Source organism: Callorhinchus milii, unplaced genomic scaffold, assembly GCF_018977255.1.
Source record: "Callorhinchus milii isolate IMCB2004 unplaced genomic scaffold, IMCB_Cmil_1.0 Scaffold20, whole genome shotgun sequence".
Taxonomy (NCBI): domain Eukaryota; kingdom Metazoa; phylum Chordata; class Chondrichthyes; order Chimaeriformes; family Callorhinchidae; genus Callorhinchus; species Callorhinchus milii.
In genome coordinates this window covers 2,580,361-2,602,641 of record NW_024704761.1, presented here as the reverse complement: position 1 = coordinate 2,602,641, position 22,281 = coordinate 2,580,361, and the positions used below count along the sequence as shown (strand labels likewise).

The window sequence follows — 22,281 nt, the reverse complement described above, 5'->3', positions numbered from 1 at the left end:
GAGAAAGAGTTCACTCTAATGCACTTGGACAGTCACAGAGCAACACCAAGTACCCCATCAGCCATCAATGTTGGGAATAATGAATGCTTGAGAGACAATGTGGTGAATGTTGTTCTTTATTATTGAGAATTTTGAAGGAATATTGAATAAAGGAAAGATCCCTCCCCATACACAAACACACACACACACACATATACACGCAACATACTCTTCAATATCACCCATGCTGTGTTTATGGTGCAATCGGAACCTTTTGAATAAATTTCAGCTGTGTAAATATATAATATATTATGGTGTATTATACTGTATATAATACAGCTCCGATCTAAACGGCTGTCAGGACACTCTTTACCTTTTTTGGAAAGAAACTTGCATGTTTATTCTAGAACTACGCTGATTGAGAAATACCTGTACCAAAAAGTTTCACAATCTTTCAAAAATACCAGGATTGTGCAGTCACATTCCCGCAAGTCAGTGAACTATTCATCCGTTGGTCAATAAAACCATTTGCCCTATAGGTGCTGCCAAGTCACCTCAGGCTCCACCAGCGATCCGCCTGTAACAACAACCGGTTTTGTAACGTCCACAAGTTGAGTGTTGAAAGATGTGGAATATTCTCAATAAGTACTTTCTCTTTGCTGCGGTGTATCGAGTTTGCTTTTTCGAACCTGTCCAGGCAGGTAAGTGAGCCTTGGAATCCAAGCTTTGGTGAATTTTAGAGGTTGCTTATTTCCAAAGCTATCTTTTTTCCTCCTCCAAACGTGCTCCCCCACCCCCCCACACCCCCCCAGCTCACCTGGCCGTCTTTCAATCTTTGCTAACTCTTAAGTGAGTGAGTGTGGTTCTGCTCACTTAAGAGTTAGGACCTTGTATGTTATTTGTGCATGAGCCTGAACAGCGAGTGTGTGTGTGTGTGTGTGTGTGTTTGGGATGTATCATCACCTCTGAGCCTGTTCCTGGTCTCACTCAATATTCCCATGGTAGGGATCAATGGATAGCGATTAGAATGGGCACCCTAACACCCCCCCCCCACCGTAACCCTGGAACGATAAGGTTAATATTAGGTTCGACTGGAGTCCCAGCAGAGCTCAGACCTGGGGAGCTGTGATTGGGGTTTGCATGTAGAAGCTGTGGCCGGGAGTTGGAGCTGGGGCTGTGGTTTTGAATGTTGCATTTGTTTATAATTTATAATTAAAGGGTAACGTAGTGAAAAATGAGAGAGAAATAAAAGTTGGAGCTCGTAACACAACACAACACGTACTTTTCCTTTCCCTTTAGCATGTGGCACTCCACCACTCATAGTGAACGCACATGTTGTGGGTGTGAAAGTGATCTATGAACCCGGTGAAGAAGCGGTGTACTCCTGCAATGTGGGCTACATGGGAATTGGTCGGAACAGGATTGTGTGCCCCAAAAACGCGCGATGGAATAAACCTGGTATTAAGTGTGAACGTAAGTGAATCAATACTAAACTCAGATGAATCACAAACGTCAAGTTACACCCTGAACAGGAATTCCTTTCTGCAATCAGTTAGTGCCTTAATAAACTCTGACCGTACAATTTCTACCCCTCAAAATCCGACGTGTATTACTCCTTCAATGTGATCAACAACGTGAGCACAACAGGACTGGCAATTGAACCTCACACAATATAAAACCAACCCATAATACGCAATTTAGGACATATAACCCAGGGGATTTTTTGATACACAGCGCAAACACGAGGCTCTGAAGGCAGATGTGTAATAAAACCAAAAAAAAGCAGAAAAATCACTCCCAATATCCATTACCCGAAATATAAACTCATTAAATAAAAATATATAATTATCTCCCGTAAGGATTATTCCACACATAGGAGATACTTGACATGATTACTGTCCTGTAATTATTTCTGGATATCTATTGTTCTATATGTTTCAAAATAAAGAACCAATACACAGTCTCTTCTAACTCCTTCTTTCCCAAGACTTCAAGACCATGGAACTATTCACTGCCATTATTTTCCTTTTCTTCCAACAATCTTTAGCCATTTAAAACCCAATTGCTATTTATCTTGTTTTCCTCTTCTTCTCAGTTCAACCTTGAAAATGTTTTACATTATAAGCCTTGGCCCTTCACCCTGTTTCTCTATCAAAAAATATATAAACCATTTGAAGCCCTTGATTAGATTTCAGTGTGTAACCAGAGCATACCTAGAGGCATTCAGCTGATATTTTGTATACAGACGAGTGAGATGCATGACATTTCATTTCATTTCTTTTTTGGAGGGAACGGTCATCAAGGTGAAAGACATTAGTGCTTGGGAATCAAACACTTTTATACGTTTAGCACTCAATGTCAGGATCAAGTTGACCTACAAGCGTCTCTCACTGGAAGTATGAATAATTCATCGTGCTTGAAAAATGTGACCAATTTTGATATATGCCAGTCTTGACCGATATTTGAACATGTTTGTGTGACTTGTTGCCATTTATCAATGTCAACATTTCCCTGAAGCTGAGTGCACTCACCAGTCAGGTATCATATCAATTAAACACAGAGAACACTTCTTTTTGGTCTGTCCCTAAAATGCACCTTAGCCTAACCAACAAAACACACATTATTCCCATTTCCCACAACTGCTGAATGAAACTTGAGCCCAATGAGCTTTGTGCCAATAGGTGTAATGTTTATCTGCACTCACACTGACACTTCTGAGCATCATGATGCCAAAAATATATTATTTTCAATTACAAATCTCTGTGCAAATATTGAAATGTAATTTGACAAAAGGCAGCAATTGAATCTTTTAATGAGGTGGACCTTCTGTGTTCAACTTCACTCTCTGAGAGATAATTTTCATATTCAACAGCAACACATCAACTATCCCTGGAAAATACAGACACAATAGTTTATTTCTGAAAATCTAATGTCTATTTCCCAACATAAAATGATTCATAATGACCAATAGAATGGTAAGAAAATTTTGGAGAAATTTTAAAGAAATAATTCAATATATAATATAAAGACTGTTTAGCAGAGAGTTTAAATCATCAATTCAACTTTGGAAGTGACTGATATTCATTAATCATTTGAGCCTCTCTTTGACTACTTATGAAATGTTCAGGTCTGTTTGATTGCAGGTCATAGCCAGACATTAATTATTCTATGTACACTTGCAGTGATATTCATCTGTACCATACCAAACAACAGGACAAAATAATTATTTTTTTTCATGTCTAACAGCAAAGCCTTGTCCCATACCACAAGTATTGGAAAATGGAATGATGCATTCAACTGAGTTCAAATTTGGGAAAACGGTTTATTACAGTTGCAATGAAGGGTAAGTAATATGCAAAGACGATGTAACAATGACAATATCAAAAAGTTCTGTTTTCTCCTGCTCCTCAAGATCCACCTTGGATGAAAGCCAATCAATCAGCAGAGGCGAACACGAGTGGGACTAAACAACAACAACAAATTACATTTGTATAGTGCCTTTCATGTCTGATGGATGTCCCAAGGCGCTGAAACTTGAGTTGCCAATCCAATATTCTTGTAGCATTTTTGAGACAATGGCAACATTTTCTTAAATTTCCAAGGCATTTTTATCTGAATAAAATATAACATATAATAGTAATTCTTGCATTTGATATAGCATCTTATCACATCTTTGAGACGTCTCAAAGTGCTTCACAGAGTATACTGTAAAGTGAATTGACTGTATATTTTGTGAGCAAAACACAGCAGCCAATTAGCACAGCAGTGTCCCACAAATAGTCGTAGATTAAAGTGACCAATTTATCATTATTATTATTTTTTGAAGGAATTATTACTCTTGGAAAAGCAATCCGCCAATCAGCTAACAACCACTTACTTACTGCTAGGTAAACAGAGGTGTATGGAATAAGGAAACTCGCAGGAATGGGCTTAACCCCAATGTGTCTCTAGTAATCAAGTTAAAACCTGTATGGTAAAGGTTTTGTGGTGATTTGCATTATATCTGGAGGTGTGTGTGAATTCCATGTTTTCTAGCTCTAATGGTAACGCCTAGCTTTACTACTTCAGATACATTCTTAGGGGCAAAAACAGCAGTTACTGCCAATCAGATACGATGTGGAGTGATTTGCAACGCAGCTGTGAACGTAAGTCTTGCCATGTACAGGGTTAAATAGTATATAAAGCATCACAACTTGTTTTTATTCCTTTCAGTTTTTCTCTACTCTATGAAATCACTGATTCATGCTGGGCTACAATTCCATGAACACCAGTCAGCCTTCAGTAACTCACCCAGTGGCTATTTTTTATTTGTGAGCCTCGAATATCATGTCAGCATGCTATTCACCTGCAGAGGAGAGACCCCATCCTGTCATTTGAGGGCTAAATTCCTGTTCGTAATATGTGTAGCAACATTAGTGATGTGTGTTTGAAGTGGGAAAATCATTTTCTTGACACTTACAAAAATGTGGGCCCTCTATGCATACATACTTTACAGCAACAGGTATTTGGAGAGGTCAGGATGGAGAAGCCCTCTTCTCCCCTATCCCAGAGCGCAAGACCAATTGTAGCACCTTACCTAACCTGCTGCCTCAACTGAGCTGAGCTAACTCAACCTAGCCCAAGGATTCAAATTGTAGGTGGGACGCATGGAATTCTCAGTTTGGTTTGGATATTCTTAAGCGTGGTGATGGGTTTCTGCATGTGTCAGACACCCAGCTGACCTAATAAACAAAATGAATACTAATAAATCGTAATTTTTTACTATCTCTCTCTAAATCTTGGTGATCAGAATTACCTAGACCTAGTAAGTGCTCAAGACTCATCCATACCAGTGCTGTCAGTTGACTTTCTTTTCTTCTCCAGCTGTCCGATGTTCTCCCCCCACTCTGCCTATGTATGGAAGCATAAAATTTTCCAATCCACACGGAGCCACTGATATTCCAGTCTTTGGGGAAAGCGTCACTTACAGTTGTAACCAAGGCTTGGCTTTGATTGGGAATGAAACAAGCTTCTGCCTGGCCAGCGGGAAGTGGAGTCAAGCACCAGTATGTAAAGGCAAGTAATTCTGCCAGCTAAATAAAATTAAAATGAAAGAACTTGAATTTTTATTGTGCTCCACAGCAATTCCTGTCAAGTGCAGTGCTGTGGCAAATTGCACCACAAAGGCCCTTGCACCACCTGGTGGTGCAATTATTATAGCAAACTATGATTAGAAACTTTGTACGGTGTGATACAGAGGCAAAATTGTTTCAAAATGTTGAAGTCAAATGAAAGCCTTTCTTTTTGTAATATAGAAGTGAAATGTCCTTCGCCACAAAAAATAGTAAATGGATTTTTGGTGTTTGCACTGAAGAGGAATTATAACTATCTGGAGTCGGTTCAGTATGGTTGTGTTCAAAACTACGTCTTGGATGGTTCAAGGGATGTAACATGCCAAAAGTCAGGAAACTGGACTGACGTGCCTGTATGTCGAGGTAAGAAAATGGGAGTGGGATTTAAGAGGGAGCACGTCACTAGAAATGTGGGAGCACACAGAGTCCTGCCTGGTGTGCTGCCCTTCGGGGGGGAACCTATATTGACCACTACCAAGTTGTGATTTTTTTGTTGCTGCATCTTTATAAGATTTCCCATTGTGAAGCTGTGTTTATTTGTTGATCAACTTAAGTTAAGTTGATCAACAAATTATTGAGGAATTGAGAGGACACTTAAACATGAGATGAAATTCTTTCTCCTAAATGCGTTACTATCTTCCAATAGAATACCTTTTGGGGGGCTATTATGTGTAAAGCACGTGTAAATGTAGGTGTATGTCTAAAATAAATGTATGTAACAGCATGCACACAGACTGAATTACAAGTATCCTTAGTTATGCAAATTATAACCAATCCTACACAAAGCACAACACATTTACATTAAGCACAATTTGCAGATGGTGTACAAATAACACACAGTATATTTCAATATGTATACATTTAATGATTTCTTTAATGTTTTGCAATTCTATAGCACAATTAATGGTTAGAAAGGCGATTGGAAAAACATATCAGGTTCCCTCTTATTACCATATGACCAGAGCAGATAGATCTGTTGAAATCAATTTTGTCTCAACTGTTGCTCTTTCCACAGAACAACATGCTTTGCTAAATGCTTTGAATAGGTAAACAATATGTGTAAGAAAAAAATAAACTCCTAACATTAGAGGTCGATCACTATCAGAAAGAAAAAAAAGAAAGAGAAAGATAGGCTGATATTTTGTGTGACCCAAAATTAGAACAGTTCATTTGAAATGTTAACTTACCATTCTCTTCCAGTCTTTCTGTTTTGTGGATGGTTTGCAACTTTCATAGACTTTAACAAACAATGGCTTGAGTGAGCAGAAATTGTTTGTTCTGTTTTTGAATGAGATTTAAATGATATGCTCCCTAAACCAGAGTGAGCATTCCTCTGTAAGATTGATTATATCTATGCACATATTATTTGTATCTCTCAAAAGAAGTTGTATAAACAGGCTATCACACTGCTTGAGAACCAGATCACTGTTTGACTTTCACTGCTGGTTGGAACATACCTGTTGTTGGAGGGATGCAGTTATAAATTTGGAGATGTTGCAGCACAGGAATGGGTCATTTGGCCCTATTAAGTTTGTGCTGGTGTTTCCTTTTCTTTCTCCACTTGAGCCAATCTGATCTCACTTTCCTGATTCCTGCCTATGCCATTGTTTATTCACTGCTTCAAGCAATGAGCAGATACAATGGATTTGGCTTTGAATCCACACCTCCTGGTTTATTTTAATTTTGCACTTTTCATCTGAATATACGTTTACTTTGCATAAACTTAAAAAGTGTCAAGCACATTGTGAACTGTTTTTCAGAATACATTTGCATTGTTGTACCAAGTATACTGCTGCTGTGACAACTGCTGTAACACTAAGCATGGTTTTAGCCCTCTTTTAGTCAAGAAACCTGACGAACATTGTCATTTCATCTCTACACTAAATATTTCATAAATTAACTAATGCAGGGGGAGATGTTCAAGCCTGCAATTCAGTTTTGGAGTTGTATTCTTGTAACTTAATTGACAATGATTGAATTACACACTCACCACTTTCTCTACAACATTCATTATTATATAAGTAAGCTTCAGCTGGTATAATAGTGGCTATAAACAGAACCATGGCTATCAGTAAAGTGTCTGAAACCACATAAAGGACATCTGCATTTTTATCAGTGAAGTGTCATTGTTTTTTAGCCGCATGTATCCTGAGTGTGAACAGAGCTCGTATATTCTATAAAGGAAAAAAACTGTGGATTAAGAATCTCCCCAGTAAACGAGTGCAACACAGAGAAATGGTAGCTTTTTACTGCGAAGATAAAAAGCATAATTGTGGATACCCAGTTCTAACTCAGTGCATAGATGGGAAAATCGAAGCTCCTTCATGTTTTCAAGGTGAGATTCATTCTTTGTTTAAAATTGTGCACAATGTTTCTTGCAGCTGTAATGTATTATTATAATTTATAATTTGAAAAGTTTTGGAGTATCACTGATACTAAATTCCTTTTTTAAAATATATATAATACTCCTTCAATTTGATATAGCACTCATAAAAAGCAAGGAATCTCAAAGTTCTTCACAGGTAATTGCTGTCATGTATGGCAATTATGTGCTTGTAAAAAAAAGATTAGTTAACTTACATACAGCAATGTCCCAAGAAGAGTCATGAAATAAACTATGAATTCACCTGAAAGATTTCAGCCTGAGCATTGGGAGAAACTTTCTTATCTTTTCTAACATGGATCTTTAATATGCAAGTGGACCTTTGATTAATATATCATCCAAAGGATGGCACGTCTGATAATGCAGGTCACCTCCATAAAAACGTAAGAATATAAGAATTTGCCAGGCACATGATGACCCAGGTCCATCTAGTTTGCCTTCCACCATCCTGGCAGTTGCTTGACATATTGTGTCCCAAATTATATACTGTATCCCAAAATATTATTTTCTAGCAGAAATCAGTCTAATTTATTCTTGAAACAATTTACATTTTCTGCTTCCACCGTCTCCTTGGGGAACCTGTTTTATAAGTTTATTACTGCTCTGGATTGTCAGCAGGATTGGGACAGATGGGAGGGAGGGGTCATTTAGAGGAGCAAGAATTAGAGAAATAAAAATAAAATTTCACTGTGTGGCAGTTAGTCACCTTCAGATGCAATTTTCTTTTACAGAACCTTCGGCAGCCGCGTATATGTTCAATTGGAAGCTTCCATCAGAAATAACACAGTGTTAAAGCAGGAATCAGGGGTCAGATTTCATCCATCAAGCATTCTTACAGGGAATACATCCTGGATGACATCAAGCTGCAGAGTTTTGAAAATTCTGGTTAAATCTGAATCAGAAATGCATGATCTTTTCCATAATGCTGAGTGATGTGCTTTTTTTTGGACTCTTTTCAAATGCCACGTGTTATGATGTACAGTGCAACAAGGCTGGCACGCCGAAAAAGGATTGGTGCAGTTCAATAGTGCAGTCTGCCCAGTAAAACTGATGTTTTCATCTGCACCTAGATTATTGTGGGAAATCCAGATGGTACAATTTGAAAACTTTTGTTCAATATTTTAGGTAATGACATCTCAGAAATCTACTGTGCTAATGCTTAATCAATAAAATCTGTGATAATTGCATCATCTTTTTCTCAAAGGGTAGTGGCTGTACATTGTTAGACAAACATACAACAACAACAACAAGATTTCATTTATGGAGCGCCTTTCACGTCGGGAGGACGTCCCAAGGCGCTGGACAGTTGGGTCAGGATCCGAGCAGGGAGGACATGGTCAGGGTGAGGGGAGGGAGTGAGCGAGGAGGGGGTAGAGAGTCGAGAGGGGACAATAACATATTGCACACAATAAAGTTCTACAAGGTGCTATGAGGTTAATGACCAATTTGTCTGGATGATTCAGCAGGTCAGCCAGCATCTACGGAGAAAGGAAAGTGAGTCAACAGCCAATTCTGTTTTTGTTTCAAATTTCCAGCATCTGCAGTGTTTTGCGTTTTGTCTGGATGATTGTTGGGGCATATAAAAGTGACCTGGGGGAGAAGTCAAGGTCACAGAAGAGGTAACCCAAGCAAAGGGAGGGCTGGCCGTGTTTTTCTTTCCATTCTCCTTCCTTGCATTCCCATCTCATCCAAATTTGCCATGAATTCAGACACGGTGGCTGCCCATCTCTCTTGGGTTATGGGCGGCCGCTGGTGCAGAATAGCAGCTGGCATGACAGTATTCATTTCATTTCCAACAAACGGCGTGTTGTGAACAGGCTTTTGCCAGAAATTAAAATACATTTAATACATCTAGCAGAGTCCCCCCCAAAAAAAACAAGGTTTCTTCTTTTGCAGGGTTTAAATTAAATAATTTTATAATTAGGCACCCGGCCAAAGTCGTTTTCTCGTGCAGAGCGCCATGTAAAAAAAAAAAAAAAGGGTCCTGTAGCACAGTGCTTGGCGCGCGCTCGCCTCGCAAGCGAGAGGACCCAGGTTCGATTCCCGGGCAGGTCGGGGCGAAACCTTAGGCAAGTTACCTTACTCCGCACGCCTCCGCTCACCCAGCAGTAAGTAGGAACCTGGATGTTAGTCGATTGGCGGATCGCTTTTCTGGGGGTAATAATCCCTTCCCAAATAATAATAATCATAATAATTTGGTCACTTCAATCCACGACAGTTTGGGGGTGGTGGGGGGGGGGGGGGGGGGCGCCGCTGTGCTCAATCGGCTGCCGCGTTTCACCCGCAAAATACACCGTGCATCCCGTGACGCGCTTCGAGACGTCTCAACGACTGGATAGCTTCAAGATCCTCACTCACCCCGGTCTTCAAATCCCTCCACCCCTCCGCAACACCCCCCCCCCCCCACCCCCAGACCTCTCTGACCTCCTCTCTCCCCCCCCCCCAAGTCCTGCGCTCCACCCTCAGCCGCAACGCCCCGAGGCTCTGGAACTGCCTTCCTCGCCCTCTTCTCTTCCTACTTTCAGGTCTCGGCCGAAGACCTTTTCTTTTCGACCTCTCCTTGGGTCACCTTCCCCCCCCCACCCCCTCTCCCCCTAGCCCCCCCAGGCTCGGCCCCGGGACCCCGGTTACTGTGAAGCGCTCTGAGACGCCGTCCGGTTGTCGTTGATAAGGCGCTGTATGGGATCCAAGGATTTTATTATTATTATTATTATAATTGGAATATTATTAAAAAGAGCCCAGGAAACCCGCCTGACTAACCTGCTTGACGGTGGCCGTCCAGGGCGGTGGTGGGGAGGGGGTGGTGGGGGGGGGGGCGTCCCCGTCTCCATGGCCACGGCCGAGCGACCGTTGGTCGGGGCGCCTCGTGACGCGCTGACGTCACGCCGGTTTGAATCTGGGGCTTGGCTCGAGCGGGCAGCCAGTCCAGTTGCGCGCGCATCGCCATTGCCCGCCCGCCGCCCGCCCGCCCGCTCCCCGCCCGCCCGCTCCTTCAGTCAGTCAGTCGGTCAGTCAGTCAGTCAGTCGGGGGTCGGTCGGTCGGGCGAACGAACGTTTCGGCTTTGTCCCCCTCGTCAGAGGCTGCCCGCGGGGCCTCTGGAAGCGACTCCCCGTCACCATCGTCTCCATCCTCTCTCTCTCTCTCTCACTCACTCTCTCATCCTCTTTGCGAACTGTCAGCTTAGGCCGAGCAGCGGCGGCGGTGTCAGCGCCCGCAGCTCAGCTCAGGTCAGTGCCCCCCCCCCCCCATACCCTCCCTCTCTCCCTCCCTCTCTCTCTCTCTCAACCGGGCTGAAGGTGGTGGGCCTGAGGCGAGGGGAGGCCAGGACCAGGGCTGGACACTACCACAGGTTCCTTGCCCTCCTGGTTCGACATTTGTTTTGCAAGAGCAAAGGCTACGTGGTTTTTAACTGGTTAAACTCCAGAAGTTAACCCCCTCCGCTTCTCCCCCCCCCCACCCCCCCCCCCCCCCCATCACACACACACACACACACAACAGTCGCCAAACTCTGGTCCCCATCATTCCAGAGGGATTTATTTTGAGTTTTAAAATCCTCGCCTTGTTTTAACACTCTCCGCCTGGTCTGGTCTCATCCTGAAGTGTCTGTCTTATGAGCTCGGGGATTGGGGGGGGGGGTTCAGGCGCTCCCCCCCACCGCCCACCGCCCGCCACCCCCTACACTTTCTGACTCGGAAGGTGAGAGCGCCGTCAGACGAGCCGGGCTGACACCTCTTGCCCAGTTGGTAACAGAAACGATGCCGCGCATCTTCTTGTGACTTTCCCCTCCCCCCCCCCCCCCCCACCCCATTTAATTTGGGTCTAACATCAGACTGCAGTTTGGTTGGCTTATTATTGTGAGGCTGCCATCAGTCTGTTTTGGTGTATATGGTTGGTCTTGAAATCTCAGTTGCGAGACCTGGGTTGTTGACTGGATCTACATACTTTAGCCGAGTAGGTCAGTCGACGTAGAAAGCCGAGCGTCTGTTGTGGACTGGCGGTCCAGAGAATGGGGGACGCAATGGCTGAAGGCTCGGCCACTGATGGGAGGGGAGTGAGGAACGGGCTACGGACCAGAATCAGGAAAGTGGAGGGTACAGGTGCCAAAGAAAACTACTTATGCTTAAACGGTGCAATAATTGCTCTTATGAATTTTCCGCCCTGTAAAAATTAGGTTTCACTGAATTCTTCTTCATTCTACTTCTTCGCTGGCAGCCGTGGACAGACAACGTTCACAGCAAAATGAGCAGTCAGGAGGCGACCTGGGAAAGACTAGATTCCGAATTTGACCATTACTTGGTTGACATGAAACCATATGTTTTAAAACTTGCCCATAAGTCAGGTACGATCTAAATTTGAAATAACAATTTCTTGTACAGAATAATAGTCAGCATTCTAGAGCTGGACATGGGAACGGAGGCTTCTGATTTGAATTGAAGCTTTACATTTCTTACTTTCTTTGATTTGACTGAATTTATGAATGAAAATGCTCCGTCCCCTGCTCCTCCTTTGGCCCCCTTACAGTAGTACGGTTAAGATTCAAAACTGAAGGATTGAATCCGTGAATTTCTGCTAATTTAGAAAAGTTTATGTTTAAGTAAAAATATTGGTTAGATTTTTAAAAATAAAATTCTTTCCCATATTGTAGAACGCCAAAGATGTGCACTGTGGGTAAAGAAGCTATGTGACCCTTCAGGAGCCGGCACTGGTGTCATGGGACGCAAAAACCGAAATATGTATGCCAAGCTTTTACTGCACATGCTCAGACGGGGAGTCCTGGAAGGACCTTTCACACACAGACCAGAACAAGGATCACTTAAAACATTACCTACTTATATGGTATGGATGTCTATACAGGGGTGGAAGCTATATTAAAAGAAAGTCTAATTTAATGATTGTCATATTTTACTACCCGTGTGAGGGGGCAAGAGAGAGGATGGATTGCAAATGCTGACCTTTACCTTTAGATGTCACTGTTATCTGCGTTGTGCTCTCCATGTAATTTGTAATGTAAGTGAAATAGAGCATGGTGCTAAAATGGTTTGCATGTGTTTAACGTATTATTCCCCTCCTGTGTTTTGTGCCATTTGACTGCTGAAATCTACTCTTGGAGTGACAGTCTTGGTGCAGGTGCCAGGGACTCTACCAATGTGACAGTGTGTGGTGGTGTGATTGACATGCAGCTTGGAGAATTCATTCTGTAGGGATACACAAGTGTGAATCTGTGTAGGAACACGGACCTATATTGGCCAGGACATCTGGAGGGTTCCCTGCTCTTCAGAATAGTCCTATTAGATATTTACGGTCCACAAGAACCGTCAAAAAAGTAAGCCAAGTTACCTGCTGCTGGCCCTTGCCAAAGTTCCTTGCTGCTGGGAGGTGTGTAGGATGTCTGGTGATGGTCTACTGTTTCTCTCCCTTCCTCTGAGGGAGTCAGGCATCTCTTCAGAGCTTAGAACTCAGTACACCCCGAATCTCAAGGCACACAGAATGTAGAATGATGGATCTGTTCTTCTTTCAGGTCAGAATAAACCAGTTCATGTATTACTTTCTTTAATTTGTTTCAGTCAATCTACTTTGATGAACCAAGTATGGCAAGAGAGCTTGATTACAGCGCTGAGAGCTTGCCAGACTGGGTGACTGGGGAGTTGGGTTCTGGGGATTCGAGAAGTAAGGATTCATGGAGAACTTCCTCAAAAGTGGATCATGCGTCTCTTAGCTTCTTGCAAGCGACTAATAGGTTAGTTTTCTTTACTTTGATATAAATTGAATTATTTGACTTGTGTAACTTTCATCTATATTTGTTAGCTTAGCTGAAGAAGTGCTATTAGATTAGAGAATAAATGGATGGTTTTATTCAGTGAAATTAGTCACTCTAGCAACCTGCCTGCTCTCGCCCCTCAGTAGGCACTCGCCTGCTTCACGTGCCCTGCCCTCCTCACCATCGGCAGTCAGCCTTCAGCCTTTCTGCCCCAAACTCTGGAACTCCATTCCGGAGTCCCTTTACCTTGCTGCTTTCCTAGGTACATCATCAAGCAATAAAGGGATTGCTCTAATTATCAGAATAAAAAGTAGGATGAGATCAGAGAAGTTACACTCAACACTCAAGTGTGAAAAATGGGAGTTTCAAATAGCCAATAAAAGCAGGGTCTCAGTAATCCCTCTAATAAATTGGTCACTTCAATCCATGACTGTTTGTGGGACATTGCTGTGCACAAGTGGCTGCCGCGCTTCGCCCACAAATATACAGTCAATTCACTTTACAGTATATTCTGTGAAGCGCTTTGAGATGTCTAGAAGACGTAAAAAGCACTATATCAAATGCAAGGATTATTATTATATTATTTCTGTACAGCATAGAGGGTAGAAAGGGGATGTAAACTTTTTATTTTTTAAAAATAGGTTTGCAAAAAAAGGAAGTCTGGATTCAGGTAGCCATGTGTGTTTGCTGGTAGCTACTTAGACTCCTGACCTGGGCTGATCTTTAGAATCGCTTCGCAGGATGAGTGCTGGCAGTTCTCAGTTGAACCTGTTGTATAATACATTGTGCAGCAGTGGAATGGTCAGTCATTTGAGGGGGGAATGAAGAGAAGAGGGGGTTTTGCTGGCTGGATTGTTCCCAGCTATAGACATATACAGCATAGCTATCTGTCCATCTCTGATTGTCATTGTTGGTGGTTGTGCTAAATCTGTGACCCTATTGCTGAAAGAACATGAATGTCAGTGGCTGCAGCAATGAGAGCAAGTGTGGAGAGGAGGTAATGGGAGCGAAAGAAAGCAGGCAATAGGAAACATTTGGATTCTGAATGTGATGTTGATTGAAATAGTCAAAGGATCCTTTGATGTTGCAAACAAAGACATGTTACTACTCTCCTGCAGTCAACAAAACAAAATAATGAGTATATTGACAAGAAAAGCTGATCTTACTTATATATTTAGCCTGTAGATACCTTGCTGTATAAAAAAAATTGCATTTGAGTTTAGATTTTTATCCAGCAGACATCGATAATTTGTTCACTGCCTCCAGCACTTTCAGTGCATCAGACACTTATTGATTTTTCTTTTACATGTTAACTTTAGGTGTCTCCAAGCTTTGGAAGCATGTTCCATAAAATTGGATATTAGTGAGTTATGGGGATTGAATTGAATTCAAGCAGTTTAGAGCAAAGTAATTGCAGTGAAAATTTTATTTTAAAATATTCCTTCATTACTTCTTACAGATTTCAAACCAAGCTTGTGTCATATTTAGGTCGGTGTGTAGTGTACATTGTGGATACAAGAGACAAAACATGACATATCAGTCGCTGCATGCAAGTGCACTGTTGTAGCCGGCATTCAGTCTGTTGGCTTGTTCTGCAAGGACTGTGTGATGTGCAGACTATGGGGACTGTTCCTTCCTGAGAAGATTGTGAAAAATCAGTACCGTTGTTGTTATCCAGTGACTCTACTAGAACGTACAGCTATATGAACGCTGGATGGGACCAGGATTGGGTTCCCGTTACCAGCTGGCACTGCCCATGCTCACAGGTGAATTAGTGCCACTTTTGCTCAGGTTGTTCAAGCATTGGCAGTTTAATTTGGACTTCTGGACTTCTCTGGTGTCTCCTTGAAGTGAATTCAACCGCAGAGGACCCAGTGCTTTGGCAGCCTTTTCATACCCTTATTATTATTACTATATCCTTATTAAAGTATTCAGTGTTGTCACACATTCACCACAGGGTAGCGCTGTGGATCCAGTTAATTCTTTTGCTGCCTTGGAGAATTTGTTTCATACTTTGGAGTATTTTTGTCTTCTAGTTTTTTTTCCTCTATCACCTATCGGTGTGTGTAGTTACTACAGTTTGACTTTTCCTTGTGATTTTAAATAAGTTCAGTGTGTGTAGTTACTACAGTTTGACTTTTCCTTGTGATTTTAAATAAGTTGTTTTGAAAACCTTTTACAAATTGTTTATTTCCAGCTTATTGTATGCTTATCCCATTTTGGGGCAATGCTTTACATTAAGTACAGTATAAGAAGGAGAACAAGAGGTTTGTTTTAAATGGCCTTAGATGCCAGTTATTATCTGCACTTTATCGTTATATTACTCGAACTAGCTAGATGGTGCTGTGGGATTATGATAATGTACGTTGGAGTTGATGTGCAGTGGATGAACAGCTCCCTTTAGGGCCAGGAGAAATTACAGCAAGCATGATCATATCACCAAGGTGTTGACTAGTGCCTCCTAGTGCTTTGCTAAAGAGTAGAACGAGCAGCGGCTTCAGAGCATCTGTTCTCGAGCCTGGGGGTAATTGTGTGGTCTGTCAGCAATGAAAAACACAAAACAAATTGCAACAATAGTCTTTTACAGTGCAGCAAACAAAAGGTTTTATATGTGACCTGACTTACAGAAGCTGGACCTACTTGGTTCTACACTTCACAGATTTTTTTCCCCCAGTTTAGTTTTGGTTTCAATGATTGTATTCTATTTTTTCCCCAAACAAAAGTTCCTTCTCAAAATCCCCACATCTGTTGCCTGCTTCTCCCCTTTCAAGGCCTCTTTGATTGGAGAAAGGTTTGAGAGGAAATAGAAAAGAAGCCAAATAACTTTTTTAAAAAAAGAAAAGAAAGATGAATAAAGGAAAAGAGGCAGGATGAAGAAAATGAATAAAGAAGAAGAGAAAAAAAATCAAGTTACAAAATATCCTCTCATTGCTGAGACTGTAAAGCATTACTGAGGTCATGCTTGGAGTTTTGCTTGCTGTTTCGGTCAGGGAAAGAGATTAGGGCGAAGAGAAAGTGTTCAGGGAAGGGATGCCAGAAAGTTATTGAAGTCTTAGAGAGGTGATTTTATTTGGATTCGGGGTGCAGGGTGCGAAGGAAGCCTTTATTGCAGAGTGCTGAGGGGACAGTGGTCCCTAGGTGCTCCTCCTCTGCCCCCCCCCCCCCCCCCCCCCGAGACAATTCTAACGAAGGGCCGTGGACCCGAAACGTTGACTCACTTTCCATAATAATAATAATAATAATCCTTGCATTTGATATAGCGCTTTTCACGTCGGGAGGACGTCCCAAAGCGCTTCACAGAACACACTGTAAAGTGAATTGACTGTATATTTGTGGGCGAACGCGGCAGCCAATTGCGCACAGCAATGTCCCACAAACAGTCGTAGATTGAAAATGACCAATTTATTATTGTTTTTGGTTTTGGAGGGATTATTATTATTAGGCGTGTGGAGTAAGGAAACTTGCCCAAGGTTTCGCCCTGACCTATTATTTATTATTTACATGAGAAATTATTTACATGAGAAATTTGGATACACACAATGTTTCCAAATTGGAAAACATACAGGATATACTGGCTTATAACTTTAGAGACCACTTAATGCCATCAATAAATATCCACAATACAACTCCGGGTTTGAAGAAGCTGCCTGATTTAGAGAAATAAAAGCAAATCGCAATTCTTAATCTTCAGCAAATTCCATAGATGCTGCCTGACCTGCTGAGTGTTCCCAGCGACTTTTGTTTTTGTTTTCTGTGGTCAATGAGAGTTTGTCTTTAGATACCAAGACCTGGGAGTTACAAATTCAAGCCTTTGCCACTCCATGGGCAACAATTGATGCTTAGGGCTGAAGTTGATATGAATTTAATCATTACTTGGGGAATTTTTTTAATATGGGGCAAGTAGGCCCTACAGTGTGATGTTTAACTACAGAGGGAACATTGTAACTGATGGTTAATTTCAGTTTCATTGCTTCTCTGTATATTTGTATAAATCACACAGGGGCCTTATACCTGGAACTTGGTCCATGCACATGGATAATGGTAATCTGGGTGGACATGTGTTCGGTTCATAGAATTCTGGCTGTTAAGTTCCAAGTAATAGGATATAAATTGCAATGTAACTTTCTCCAGTTTTGTTTCTCTCTCCCCCCCCCCCATCTGTTAGTTCAATGACTAACACCAAATCACATACTGATTTGTAGTATGCTCATCTGAAGCATACTAAAGCAGCTAATTGTTTGAACTCAAATCCCAATGAAGTTGACAAATTAACAGTGTCCTCTGTGTTAGTTTTGAAATCAATTCCACAGAAACCAATACAATTCACACCTTGGCAAAATCCTTTCACTAATCCATCCATTGCCAGTAAATTCAAGGTTCCTAACTGAATGTAGTAATGTGATACAAAAATGATGGAAAGCATTTAGCCACCACAAAAGAATGTTTTTTAAAGCTTCAAGAATGTGTATTCATGAATAGTTTTAAAAAGTCTTGATTTGAAAGTGTGTCCAAAAACACGGCCTTTGCTCTAAACTTTTATTTCCTCCACTTAAGAACTTCTGTGCTGAAATGGCTGAGCCACAGTTTAATAATAATAATCCTTGTATTTGATATAGCACATTATCACATCTTTGAGATGCCTCAAAGTGCTTCACTGAATATACTGTAAAGTGAATTGACTGTATTTTGTGGGCGAAACACTTTATTCTCTTGTCTTTTGGATAGAGAATTAATCAGCACTGATTTTTGCTTCAGATGAGCATGAAGACGTCAGGTTTGTATTTGAATAAATACAAATTGGTGTCAAATTTCTTTCTTCAAGATGGTGTCATCTCATCCTCCATCACCAAACCATGAGCCTGGGCTTTGTTTGATCTCAGCATCAGTAACTTTAGCCATCGTCTCTCCCCATCAAATAACCTCGCTAATTATCAAAGTGTGAGGATGGATTGAGAGGTAATTCATGCCAACTGCTGCAGAAAGCCTGATCAGTCAATAGGAATGATCGCGTGGAGCAGGGTAAACAGTGCAGGTGGTTCTCATTCTTCACAGAAGCATCATTGTCTCGCTTTTGCCTACCTCGGCATTGAGGGATTTTCTGCTGCTCTGTCAGAAGCTCATTGAATGGAATTCCTAACCTTTGTTTACATTAGTTCTATGTACATTACCTCGCAGACAAAACCCACAAGCTTATTGACATGAAAATGTTGCATGCTTTTATCTTGCTCTTGTTGTATTACTTAAATAGTTTTACAGCACTTGTTTATACACCGACTTCCAAAAATGTTAAAAAAAACTCCTCTTTACATTTTTGTTAAAGGACAGTTGACGTGGCGGGTAACATTTCTCCCTATGTGTTCTGTGTATTTTAAAGAATACAGAAATGATAGGAATGCCTTTTATCTATCAAGGACCTTTTATATTAAGTATTTAAAAATAATTACACAAGTGCAGCCTAATTTGAAGCTTTTTATTGCTGTAAATTCTCAAGTTTGGTTTTCGTCCCCTTTTTCCCAAAGCTTTGAGGTTTTCATTTTCTTAAATTGATCAATTGATCTCGCAGAAGAATGATGGTGCTTGGGGCTGCAGACTAGTTTCGCGTTGTTTATTTTGCCACAGTTCAAAGGAGATTAAAGGTTTTTTTTACCAGTGCATTGGTCAGTTTATTTTGAGCTTGTTGGAAAGGAGTGGCAGCAAAGAGCCTAAAGCTTGTGTCAGATGTAAAGGTTCTCCTTTACCTTTGGATCTAGCAAGGAATTTATCATTGGCAAGCTGACACCATCAATTAGACGGAGAAACACTGTCTTTTAAAAAGAAAGGTTGTTGTACACACTGTTGCAAAACTTGTTTCTTGGCAACATTTGTACTATTTTCATAAATTTGTTCAGAGAATGCACCACCCAGTGAACTTTTGAGTTGACTTCAAGCTCTTCTGCTCACTACTTGCAGCACACAGGTAATCACAAGGCAGACTTGTCTGTAGTGGGAGGAAATGGGGCATAGGGTCATTATTCTCTCTTTTTATGTTAAATTGGCATTTATCTCTGGAAGGAATTGTCCTTGCCTCGAACTTTTCAGTTTCAGAAGTATCACAAGAGAGCTTTTGGATGAAGAAGGCCCTTTGGTTCTTTTGATCTCATACTTCATAATGTTACCCATCCTAGTAACCTGTTCCAGCTGTTGATTTCCCCCCTTTGTAGAGAAACACTTGTCCTAAATGTGCCCTTAACACCCTTGAACCTGTGCCCTCTTCTGTTGCCTTGGCGTATCTGAAAGTATATTTCTTCAGTTTACTTTATCGCATTAAGCCTTTATAGCCCTCCCTTATGAGATGCTAGATTATTTTCCAAGTGGGTAAAGTTCAAACTGCACACATGTTCCACTCGCACATCTGTAAGGAGTGACACACCACCGCAGTAACATAATTAAATTTGACCTGAACCCTTTTCTTTCATCTCGCTCTGAGATCCTTTTGAAAAGGAAAGCAAATGTGCATGGCAGAGCTGAGCCGTGTGCTGAGTCATGTGCCTGTTTGAATCCTGAAGAAGAATAAACAGTCCCTGTGATAACTTCAAAAATGTTTTACTGGGTCTTCAGGAAATGTAGTGAGGCATTTTCTCTCATCTGATGCTAGACTTTATATTAGTGTAATAGGAGCTTTGCCTTTCTGAGTGAGTGTCTTATCAGTCAGGGGCCTCCTTAATTGTCAGCTTCCTCACGAGGTTATGCTTTTCCTTCCTCTGTGCAAAAACATATTGCAAAAAGTAAAGAAAATGGGAAATGAAATACCTGAAGCATTTATCTATTTCATCAATAAGATGACCATGTGAGCTGATTTATTGTGCTGCCCAGAGTGGGGAGAGTTTGGGGAATACAAGTTAAGATTTTAATGGGTTAACATGACGAAAGAGTTCATCTTACAGTAAGACCCAATTATAAATCTACCAAGATGAATGGAGGTTAGAATGCCTATTTACTGCTCCATTTAAATTTCCCTTGACAGGATAAGAGACCACATAAACATGCAGGAGTGGAGTGCATGATATGCCCTCAACCTCCCAAAAGGCGATTGAGATTGGGACCTCACTGTATGGAAAATCGTAGCACAAGCCCAACAGACTGCATTGCTTGTTGTATCATCTTCAGTCCTGAGATGTAGAGAATAACTGCCACCCCACCCCCGAAAAAAACATTAAAATGAAAATGGGCCAAGGATGCAGCAGCTTTGAAACCCATCTGTCTTTGAGAATTATGTTGCACATTTCGTAATAATGTCAGGGTAACTGAGCAGCTCGAGTGGTTCTTGTCATAGCCATTACATGACTTTTAAGGCCACATTTTCGTTATTAAATAAAATCCTCTAATAATAATCCTTGCATTGGATATAGTGCCTTATCATATCTTCAAGACGGCTCAAAGCGTTCTACAGAATATACTGTAAAATGGAGTGACTGTATATTTTGTGGGCAAAACGCGACAGCCAATTGAGCACAGCAGTGTCCCACAAACAGTCATGGATTGAAGTGACCAATTTTTTTTGAAGGAATTATTACCCCCGGAAAAGCAATCCGCCAATCGACTAACAACCGGATTCCTACTTACTTCTAGGTAAACCGAGGCGTGTGGAATAAGGAAACTTGCCTAACATTTCGCCCTGCCGGGAAGCGTTTTGTGGAGTCCTGTAGATCAGTGGTTAGAGCACTTGCTTTGCAAACGAGAGACCTGGGTTCGATTCCCGGCAGGGCGAAAACTTGGGCAAGTTTCCTTACTCCACACACCTAATAATAATCCCTCAAAAAAAACAATAATAAATTGGTCACTTCAATCCATGACTGTTTGTGGGACGCTGCTGTGCGCAATTGGCTGCCGCATTTCGCCCACATAACATGCAGTCAATTCGTTTTACAGTATATTCTGTGAAGCGCTTTGAGACGTCTAGAAGACGTGAAAAGCGCTATATCAAATGCAAATGCAAGGATTATTAATCGAACCCAGGTCTCTTGCTTGCGCAGCGAATGATCTAATCACTGAGCTACAGGACTCCTTGTTTAGTGTATACATACATAGTGATTGTCCATAGGTGTTCCCCTGCATAAGATGCTTATCATTACCCCTACATTCTTGGGCTGTGCAAATTCCTGGAGCACTGATTATTATTTCTCTTCTGTGGTTTGGTTACAGGCAAAGATGCACGTACAATGGCAGGGCAACATCGCGTTCACGCTCAGCCAGCCCAGCGCGAGGAAAATCAGACGAACAAAACGTAACTACAAATTTAACCGTGAGATCAATTACGGAGTAATTGTGCTTTGTGTCTAATACTCTTTTGCACCACACGTTCAGTATCTTGCCTTCTTTATAAATAAATCTTCTCATAAGTTAAATAATAATAATAATCTGGTCACTTAATCCAAGACTATTTGTTGGCAATTGGCTGCTGTGTTTCGCCCACAAAGTATACAGTTAAATCAATTTGCAGTATATCCTTTGAAGCGCTTTGAGATGTCTCGAAGACGTGATAAGGCCCTATTTCAAATGCAAGGATTATTATTGTTATTGTATTGAGAGTAACACTGACTCCCTCAGAAATTTGCATCTCTTCCTTTTTTTTTCTCCCGTGAGGAATAATCAAAGGGGAATGGGATTTGAGTGTAAAGCTCTGGATGGGAGGAACTCGTAATAAGTTTCCAAATTTGGCTTGGGGTTGGAGACTGATGGCCAACAGGCCATTGACTCCATCAAATGGATACTTCTTCATTGGCAGAACAAGCAAAAATTAGATGGTAAGACAGGCATATTCTACTTACTGACTATAGCATAGCACAGGCAGCAGCGTGGGAACAACAATTTCCCTGGAACTGGTACCAAGGCAATGATGAGGAGAGACCTGGAGAGGGAAGGGTGGCAAATTACAAAAGAGGCTTAAAAATTGAGAGTTTTAGAAGAAAAGAGGAAAGTCTCTCTAATGTTGAAGACGTCTTTCAGTGCTCAAAGGAGTAGGCATCAAAGTTATTGCGCATTGCCAGCTTTCTGAACAAAAGCATGGCTG

At 41.4% G+C, this 22,281-nt stretch overlaps 2 protein-coding genes across 6 annotated transcripts in view; both read left to right on the top strand.

The window, feature by feature from the left end:
• Window positions 1-543: 543 nt before the first annotated feature.
• apoh (apolipoprotein H) lies at window positions 544-8,656 on the top strand. Its single transcript, NM_001292823.1, is given in 8 exon segments — window positions 544-680; window positions 1,279-1,452; window positions 3,226-3,322; window positions 4,048-4,124; window positions 4,843-5,034; window positions 5,274-5,453; window positions 7,228-7,425; window positions 8,205-8,656. Coding segments are annotated over 8 exon segments (1,056 nt in total). The 5' UTR covers window positions 544-604; the 3' UTR covers window positions 8,267-8,656.
• A 1,849-nt stretch (window positions 8,657-10,505) lies between these two features.
• Window positions 10,506-22,281, top strand: part of cep112 (centrosomal protein 112) — a 111,596-nt gene continuing 99,820 nt past the window's right edge. Inside the window, exons 1-5 of one of the 5 annotated variants that reach the window (XM_042342383.1) lie at window positions 10,506-10,701; window positions 11,646-11,813; window positions 12,120-12,310; window positions 13,039-13,211; window positions 21,414-21,513. In XM_042342383.1, coding sequence (XP_042198317.1) covers window positions 11,714-11,813; window positions 12,120-12,310; window positions 13,039-13,211; window positions 21,414-21,513 — 564 coding nt within the window. In that variant the 5' untranslated portion in view covers window positions 10,506-10,701; window positions 11,646-11,713. Of the gene's footprint in view, window positions 10,702-11,336; window positions 11,814-12,119; window positions 12,311-13,038; window positions 13,212-21,413; window positions 21,514-22,281 lie in introns of those variants that run through there. The other 4 variants (XM_042342384.1, XM_042342386.1, XM_042342385.1 and 1 more) reach the window with 4 other exon arrangements.